General features: G+C 44.0%; 1 protein-coding gene across 4 annotated transcripts; it reads left to right on the top strand.

Annotated features, from left to right (window-relative positions):
* The first annotated feature begins 6,652 nt into the window (after positions 1-6,652).
* On the top strand, positions 6,653-9,248 carry LOC308398909 (phospholipase D1-like). 4 transcript variants are annotated; one of them, XM_080885780.1, is made up of 4 exons: positions 6,653-6,967; positions 7,257-7,505; positions 7,929-8,022; positions 8,365-9,247. In XM_080885780.1, exons 1-3 carry the CDS (start codon positions 6,746-6,748, stop codon positions 7,980-7,982), a joined length of 525 nt encoding a protein of 174 aa, XP_080741906.1. In that variant the 5' UTR covers positions 6,653-6,745; the 3' UTR covers positions 7,983-8,022; positions 8,365-9,247. The 4 variants fall into 4 exon arrangements, 2 of the variants coding, with proteins under 2 accessions (XP_080741906.1, XP_080741905.1); XR_013972034.1 differs by having other exon boundaries at positions 6,656-6,967; positions 7,257-7,839; positions 8,365-9,248; XM_080885779.1 differs by having other exon boundaries at positions 6,656-6,967; positions 8,361-9,245.

The following is a 9,248-nucleotide window of genomic DNA, read 5'->3' as shown; positions in this document are numbered from 1 at the left end:
AGACACTGTGAGAGAAGCTTCTCACATTCAGGTAGTCGTAACATTCATGAACGTGCACACATGGAAGGAAACTACAGCTGTGACCAGTGTGACAAGAGCTTCAGGAATCTCAGTTCATACTCTGCACACAAACGATCCCATGTTACTAATAAACTGTTTCACTGTTACCAATGTGCCCAAACATTCACCTCATTGTCTGCTCTGTGCAAACATCAGCGCGATCACTCAGGGCTGAAATCACTCCCATCACTGGATCACAGTGAATCTGAAGACACAGAAAGATCCTCTGGTTTCTGTGTCAGACTCAAAAAGCTTGAGATCAGGCTCCACAGAGTTCAGATAGAATCTCCTGTAAAAATCTGATGAGGCAGCTGTGAATCAAACTCTTCCCCTAGTTCCATTTTAAGCTTTCAAAACTGTCCTACTGTAGTGTTCATGTCAAGTGGTTAGCTTTCTTTTCATCAGTTGGTTGAAAACTCTGTTTCCTATTATAAAGTTTTTGTTTTAATGTATTTTGATCCACATAAATGTTTTCTTGTTCAGGTTCTTTATGTTATTGAATCTTGCAAATGTTAAATAAAAAATTCAAATGTAAAATATCTTCACTGATGGTACAAATAAACTGTCCTTTCAGCTTTAGCTCCTAATTTATTCATTATTTATGGATGTAGCACAGCAGCCGTCTCTTGATTAACACATGGAGGGCTCGGGATCTGATGGTGTCGTCTCCCTAATTTGCCCACTCAGTAAATCTCACTCATGGCCAAGAAATTGAAATAAACCTTGTTTCCCTGCTGGATAGTGATCCACTGTAACTCTGCTCCTCCTTCCTGTTGAGGATTTCTGTGGCTGAAGTAAAATTCCCTCCATCCATCACTTATCCCAGCTAACCCAAAGTGAAATAAAGTTTTGCTTGTCTTAAAAAAGCATTACAATAATGGGCATTACCAATGCAAACTAAATGATACAGAAGATGAAAGAAGAGACTTTGATCAGTTAATAAAGCTCATGATCTGGATTCATTGTGGCTGCTACACAGATACTTCTGGGTCACTTCTCTCAGTTAGGAACCTTCCTCACCAAACTGACTGTTGGACCACACCCCTGGTTTCATGAGAAATTGTTTCAGCCATGATTTCTCTTCCTGTATTTCAGAGTAAAGACTGAAGTGACAAATGGAAGCATGTTTAAAAAACACAATGTGAGAGAGACGTTGAGGTCCTTAGAAGTTACCCTGGGTTTTTCTGTCACCCTGCTAGATCAGAATCAGAATCAGAAAGGGTTTTATTACCAAATGTTGAGCAGGTTTACAACATTAGGAAATTGCTGCGGTGCTTCAGTGCAAACATACTGTCATAAAAAAATTGCACTTAAATAGACATGAAAATAAATAAATAAATAAATAAATAAAAGTAAGAATAAGAATTAAAAGTGCTACGTAGAAAGATATATACATGAGTGCAGGTGGTGATCAGTGCCAAACATGGAATGATGCAGTGACACAGCGTAGGGTCATGTGTTAGTGGCGGGGACAATCATGTGGTTATTGTTCATGTGTCCAACAGCAGAGGGGAAGAAACTGTTCTTGTGGCGAGAGGTTCTGGTGCAAATGGACCGGAGCCTCCTCCTGAGGGGAGCAGGTCAAACAGACTGTGTCCAGGGTGAGAAGGGTCAGCTGAGATCCGAGCTGCACGCCGCAATGTCCTGGAGGTGTACAGGTCCTGCAGAGATGGGAGTCTGCAGCCAATCACCTTCTCAGCAGAGCGCACAACACGCTGCAGTCTCTGTTTGTCCCTGATAGTGGCTCCAGCGTACCACACGGTGATGGAGGAGGTGAGGATGGACTCGATGATTGCAGTGTAGAATTGCATCATCGTCCGTGTTGGCAGGTTGAATTTCTTCAGCTGCCTCAGGAAGTACATCCTCTGCTGGGCTTTCTTAGTGACGGAGGTGATGGTGGGCTCCCACTTCAGGTCCTGGGTGATGGTGGTACCCAGGAAGCGGAATGAGTCCACAGAGGTGATGGGGGTGTCAGTCAGGATGATGGGGGGGAGTGGGGCTGTGTGCTTCCTGAAGTCCACAATAATCTCCACTGTCTTCTGGGCATTCAGCACCAGGTTGTTGTGGCTGCACCAGGACACCAGACGTTCAACCTCCCTCCTGTAGGCAGACTCATCCCCGTCCGAGATGAGCCCAATAACGGTGGTGTCATCTGCAAACTTGATTAGCTTGACAGACTGGTGGGTGGAGGTGCAGCAGTTGGTGTACAGGGAGAAGAGCAGAGGAGAAAGAACACAGCCCTGAGGGGAGCCGGTGCTGATGGTCCAGGAGTCCGAGACATTCTTCCCCAGCCTCACATGCTGCTTCCTGTCCGTCAGGAAGTCAGTGATCCACCGGCAGATGGGATCAGGCACATTCATCTGGGAAAGCTTGCCTCGGAGATGGTCTGGAAGGATGGTGTTGAAGGCAGAGCTGAAGTCCACAAACAGGATCCTGGCGTAGGTTCCTGGGGAGTCCAGATGCTGCAGGATGAAGTGTAGGGCCATGTTGATGGCGTCATCTACAGACCTGTTGGCTCTGTATGCAAACTGCAGGGGGTCCAGGAGGGGGGCCGTGAGGGTCTTGAGATGGGAGAGAACTAGGCGCTCAAATGACTTCATGACCACAGATGTCAGAGCCACGGGTCTGTAGTCATTTAGTCCAGTGATCCTAGGTTTCTTGGGGACAGGGATTATGGTAGAGGACTTGAAGCAGGCAGGCACATGACATGCCTGCAGTGAAGAGTTGAAAATGCCAGAAAACACTGGGGCCAGCTCGTTTGCACAGTGTCTGAGGGTGGCAGGAGACACACCGTCTGGGCCGGGAGCTTTCCGAGCATTCAGACTCTTAAACTGCTTCCTCACATCTGCTTCATGAATATGAAGAGTTGTGGTGGGAGGAGGCGGTGTGAAATCCTCTTTTGTGTGGGGTGAGGAGGGGGGTGTTGTAGGTGAACAGTTTGAAGGTGGTGATGGCTCTATGGAGGGGGGAGAGGTGGGGGAATTAGTGTCCAAAGTGCCTCTATTGTTGGGGCCGTTGGAGGTGTGAAGGCTGCCTGATGGCTCGTCAAAACGGCAGTAAAAGTTGTTAAGGGTGTTGGCTAAGAGCAAGTCATCAGTGGAGTGGGGGGTTTTAGGCTTGTAGTTTGTGATATTCCTAAAACCTTTCCACACAGAGGCCGAGTCATTCTCTGAGATCTGCTGCTGCATCTTCTCAGAGTGCTGATGTTTAGCAATGTCCACTTCTTTAGTGAACCTGTACTTGGCCTCTCTGTAGCAGTCCCTGTCTCCGCTTCTGAACGCCTTTCTCTTTTCCAGCCACAGCTTTTTGAGTTTAGGAGTAAACCAGGGTTTGTCATTGTTATAACTCACCCTGGTGCGTGATGGCACAATGCTGTCCTCACAGAAGTGGATATAGGAGGTGACAGTGTCCGTAAACTCGTCCAAGCTGTTAGAAGCAGCCTTCATTGTGTCCCAGTCTGTAGACTCCAAACATGTGCGAAGCTCCTCCACAGTTTTTTGGTCCTCACGACAGGTTTGGAGAGCTTCAGCCTCTGTCTGTACGCGGGGATTGGGTGGATCATGACGTGGTCAGAAAGTCCGAGTGAAGCACGGGGCACCGCGCGATAGGCCCCGCTGATCGTGCTGTAGCAGTGGTCCAATGTCCTCTCCTCTCTGGTCGGGCATTTAATATACTGCTTATATTTCAGAAGCTCATGGCTCAGATTGGCTTTGTTAAAGTCCCCAAGAGCAATGATGAGAGAGTCCGGGAATGTCCGCTCCATGTGGAGAATCTGCTCCGCGAGTGCGCACTGAGCTGCCTGCGCACTTACCAGAGAGAGAGGTCCGCGCGCAGCAGATGAAAGCCCTCCAGCTTGAGCGCGCAGTCCGGGATGTCCTCACAGAGCCACGACTCCGTAAAACATAAGACACAGGAGGAGGCAATGATGGCAAGATGTTACACACCTTGTTATTGGACTGATTTCTACTGCTGGACTACTCCTGCGGAGAGTAACAATACTCTTACTAATTAGCTCCCTTTCACACCTTTGGGGATATTTATTTTTGTGTTTGCAGCGCTGTGAGCCAGAACGGCGAGAGAAAAATCTGCAACAGCGACGAGCCGAATGCTTACGTGAATCGCAGCAGCTGCACATGTGCTACGCTGAATTAGAGGATATCTTTGCTCTGGATTTCTATTTCTACTTTTTCATTTCTATATGATTCTTCTTGCATCTAAACAAAGATGATTCAATTTGCTAAATGTTGATGGCTCTTCGTGCTCAGGTGTAAATGAGACGTAATATTTGCTCTTGGTTTGGTTCTCCTGTACAGAACCTTGCAGTACAACAGAAACCTAAAAACATTATTTGTAGTTGTTATTCTTAGTTGTTCTGCTGCCTAAATACCACAGGGTCTGATTATGAAGTTATTGAGCTGCACATACGTTACGACCTGCTTAAGTTCGAGGTCACAGCGTCTGTAGAGCAGCTGGAACATAATGAAGTCTACAAGATTAAAGTTTTCTCTTCAGTTATTGTTCTTTCTGCTGCTTGGTTTGATGGATCTGAGAGCTTTTGTTTTTATTATTGTTATTATAATTATCATTAATATTTTACTCTCTAGAAGCTTTAAAATAGTGTTTGTGTTTGAAAACATTGATTTAAGAATTGAACAGAAACATCTGTCCTTCTGAAAATCGCCCAAAGGCACGGAGACAAAGTCAAAGGATGCAACCTGTAACTTTCTCTTCCTTCATGTCAGGATCATCATCCATGATTTATATAAAATGCATATAGCAACAGTAGCACTTTAGTTTGGACTTTATGATTTCTGTAACTGGAAAATATTATTTTGTTTAAAGACAGAAGTGACCGCATAGTTGCAACATCAAAGGGAAATATTAATTAATTAGCATCAAGTATATTTGTTGCTTAAGCGTTTGCACTATAACTTAAGTAGGATTATAACTTTTGAGGAAGGAAAGATTTCAGATATTTAGTTCACTGCTTCAGTTATTTTATATGAAATTAAAACATTTACGTTGGTCAAATATGATGCTCTAAATCAAATAAAAGTTTGAAAATAAATGATGTATTTTTAAATGCTGCAACAAATGTTCACAAAAAGTAACTATAATTAAAACCAGTTAAACAAAATCAAATGTTTGAATCATGCTTAACCAAATGCCAGGCTGGAGAGCTGAACCTAAAGTATACGTAGAAAGATTTCAACATCTGAGCAGTTTTTAATGTTTCTATCACATATAAATGTCACAGCAGTGGGTCCTGGCCCAATGCTTTGTGTTTTTGGTTTTCTTTGACTCTTGTTTTTCTTGGTTTTTGTTTGTGACCAGGAGATATTTTATTTTGTATTCTTATAATCAGCTATCATTGACTAATCATTTACCATTGTTGAATCAGTTGACAGAATAATCTTTGAATCACATCTAGGTTACTTTGACCAAATATTAATGCACACAGATGATCAGTACTTGGCCTGTCTGCGTTCAGTTCTGCACGTATGCCGGCCTGTAACCACATGCACGCACTTGTATAACACATGCACGTTTACACTCACACTTAGTAATAATAGGAGGGTCGTCTGAGGACAGTTTTTCTGATAGATACACTTTCACAAAATGTACAATGTAATACACACTTGTTTTTCTCTAAAAGTAGCATTTGAAGTCCATGTAGGGAGAACTGTTTGAGTGGGCCCACCCTGTTATCATTTCCAGTAATATCTAACTGTGAGGGCGTCTCAGGACATGGTCCCTGTTTGACACACACACACTAACAATAGATATACACACCACACACACACTGGTTTTCTCTGAGTGCTGGACTGAGTGGAAACATCTGGAGGCCATATAGGGGGAACTTTCTGAGTTCTGAGAACTGACTGATACTTATCATGTGACTTGACGTCATCATTGTAATAAAAACCTTGTGACGTGGTTGTTCGGGGGAGATCGGCTCAAAAGGCTTGTGATGCTCATCTTCCCCATATGTACATATGTATAATAAAAATCACTATTCTGACATCAACTGAGACCATGCAGTCGTAGTCTCTTCCTCAAAATCCGAACCATGACATGTTCTTCTTATTTATCAGGCTCTCAGTAATCTTAGTTCTCCCTCCCTCAGTGTTCATTTCAGCCTGTGTTTAGTTTCTGTTCCCGTGTCCCACGTTTCATCGTTTCATGTCGAGTCAGCCCTGTCTCTCTGTTTCCTGTGTCTCCCCAGTCAGCCCCGCCTCCCTCGGGCACTCATGTGTGATACAGAGTAATAAACCTGACTACATTTGCTACACTCTCTTTATTACCTGTTACTTTAAAACTCATACACTAATTATGTCTGCCCATCTCTCTAATGTGAAGGTCAAAGGTCAACATCCCAGTGACATAAGAATAATCCCAAAGGGGCAAAGGCAGCGGTTAATTTAGCACATTTAGCATTAAGGGTACAGCAAGGATATACTTTTACTTATTGTGGCAGGGGTGTGGTCTCTGGCCTGCTGCAGTGGAGGCTGGTGGCGGGACGTTGGACGGCACAGGTGAGGGTGATGGAGCTCATGACTCTCCCCTTTATAGTGACGGAGGAGACTGGCGTGGGGGAAGCGTGTAGTGGAGGAAGCCGAGGAGAGAGCTGGTTTCTGGCTACAAAGACGGCGTCAAACCAGAAAAGATTGCTCGTGGTCAAATAATGTGTCAATCACCTGTGAATCAAACTGTGTGTGGCTCAGTTCATGTCACAGTGTTGTTTAGTATATCTTCACTTGTCTCACTCTCCTTCTGTTCTGTCCATCAGGACGATCCTCAGCGCTTACACAGATCCTCCATCGATGTTTTGGATCCAATCAGTGATCAGTTCTACGAGGAGGCCTGGATGTTCACCAGCGCTCGCTACACCTCCATCTACCAGAAGGTGAGTGTACTCCTTTGTACTCAGATTAACATTTTACTTCTTAAAATACATTTTCATATATGAGCTTTCTATTATTTCATGGCCATTTAATCAATATTAAAATTACAAGCATATCAACAAAGGTGAAGCTGGTTTTTTCCACTTGCTGTCACACAGTCATGGAGGAATACAATAAATACATAATCAGTCATAGATCCTGAACAATGACATTAAAACAAAGTCTGTGGCTCTAAAAACTAAACAGTATAAAGACATGCTCCAAGCTGCTGTTTCTCTCCTCCTCCTCTAGGTTTTCCACTGTCGGCCATCCAGCGATGCTGGAGGGCTACCTGGCCAATGCTGGCCTACACAAAGAGGTCCCGGCTCGGAGGAGCTGAAGAAGATCCTTGCCTTCCTCGTCAGTTTCCTCTTCAGTTCCTATCCCAACAAAACCTTCTTGCACCTATTAGCTCCAAAGAGGCTATGGTGCCCGTGGAGGTCTGGACCTGAGGCCTGTGCTCATCACGTGGATAGAAAACACTCTGACACCATTCTGGAGGTCTGATGGGACTCTGACCAAAACACAGATGAAATAAAACTTGTGGCTGGAGCTTTTAAAATTACTTTTTCACCTCATAGATTAATGCTCATGATTGCATGTTAGCAAGACAGCATCTCCCCAAGGTGAAACTCTCAGGAGACATTTACTCTTAAACTGTAATCTGGTTGAGACTACTTGAGGAGATCTTAGTAGCGAGTATGTGGATTTAGTCTCTTCACCAACAGCAGACAGACCCATGCCAAGAAAGCAGACATGTTCTCAAAGAAAGCCGAGAGCAGAGATTGGAAAAAGCTAAAAAGAAAAAGCTGCAGCTTCAGACGACTATCTGCCTGTAAGGCTGAAAAAGTCCAGTTACGCTCTATTTTGGAAAAGCTCCCAGTTTTGTTAACCTGGACTTTTATTTCCCCTCTTCTGCTACAGATGTTGACTGTGACCTCAGAGGCCAACTGGACCACACAGCTGCAGCAGGAGTGAGGGAGAGGAGTCTTCATCCAGCTTCAAAGAAAACATCCAGGTAAAGTGACGTGGATCAGCGGATAAAGCCGTCTCCACTTTCAAAGGAGATCCTCTGAGAGAGAGACTCTCTGAGCCATTTTAGCCTCAAATTATAGGACTTTATAGTACAGCAACACTTTTAAAGGACAAAAATAACATAAACTGTGACTGTAATACAAACAAAGTATTGCATGTGTTTTTAAAAGTGTTCCTCCGATGGGCAGGATATCACTATTAGACTGTCCCACCAGCCAACTTCAACAAGAGAGCACAGCAGCATTCAGTGATCAGCACAGATGTTCCTCTAACACTCAGCATCTGATCCCTGTTGGTCTGTGTGCTTCTGCTTTTGCTCAGTTAGAAACCCTGCAGCAACCCGACCCAAAACTGTGTCTTCTTGTTGGCCTCAACGTTGAAGTGTCAAACGTCCAACATCTGGAAAGGAAACCACGCCAGTGTACTGTGATGTTTCACCAACATGTGGCAGACGCTGGTCCTGCCTTTCATGCTGACATCAGCAGAGAGCCCCGCCTACCTCAAAGCCTCCCCTGTCATGTATTGATCAGGATGATTATGAAGATGAGCGAGTGCAAATAAGACTGTAAAAGTCCACGAGCAGAATGTTTGGATGCTTTCTAATGATTCATGAATATCATGAGAGTGTTTGTGTGTTTTGTCTTTTCTTTGCTGACGTTTGTTACTAACAAAGACAATTTACGCTCTGTGTGTGTTTTCATCCTTACCAGCCGCACTCTAACTGCAATGAAGGAAACAAACTGTAGAAATGGTCGACTCAGTGACTTCATAAAATATTGAAGTGGTTCAGGTAGAGCCAGTTTTTAAATGACCATGAACACTGAGCGTATTGTATCTGTACAGCATGTTTTTCTATTAGACAGATTTGTAACAGAGGCCTTGCTCTCAGTAAGTTTGAAATCCTTTTCTGATTTCTTTTGTAATCTCTGATCTTTGTGTATCCTGCTCAGTTTGCGTGCTGCCTGTAGGAGTTTCTGTCTTTGTATTTGAAGAGAATTCATTGAATATACTCAGCTGCTTCCCTTTGGTGCCTCACACATCACTGAAGTTTTTCAGTGTCCAGTTATTTGTTTTTAATAGCTGTTTGAATTCTCTGTATGTTTGACCCTGTAGACTGTTTAATGGACTGCTCGTCTTCCTGTTTGTAACCACTGCCTGTTTAGGACTAAAGATTTGGATTTTTGACTTGAACACAGCCTCTGCGTGTCG

This window comes from Rhamphochromis sp. 'chilingali' (genome assembly GCF_963969265.1).
Source record: "Rhamphochromis sp. 'chilingali' genome assembly, chromosome: 1".
In the NCBI taxonomy this organism is placed as follows: domain Eukaryota; kingdom Metazoa; phylum Chordata; class Actinopteri; order Cichliformes; family Cichlidae; genus Rhamphochromis; species Rhamphochromis sp. 'chilingali'.
The sequence above is the reverse complement of the archived record's forward strand: the minus strand, read 5'-3'. Positions and strand labels throughout refer to the sequence as shown.

Excerpts from the sequence above, each read along its gene's own strand:
- LOC308398909 (XM_080885780.1), top strand. The coding sequence starts at position 6,746 with ATGTGTCAATCACCTGTGAATCAAACTGTGTGTGGCTCAGTTCATGTC. Across the intron at positions 6,968-7,256 it reads ACACCTCCATCTACCAGAAG|GTTTTCCACTGTCGGCCATC; the intron begins GTGAGTGTACTC and ends CTCCTCCTCTAG. Across the intron at positions 7,506-7,928 it reads ACTCTGACACCATTCTGGAG|ATGTTGACTGTGACCTCAGA; the intron begins GTCTGATGGGAC and ends CTTCTGCTACAG.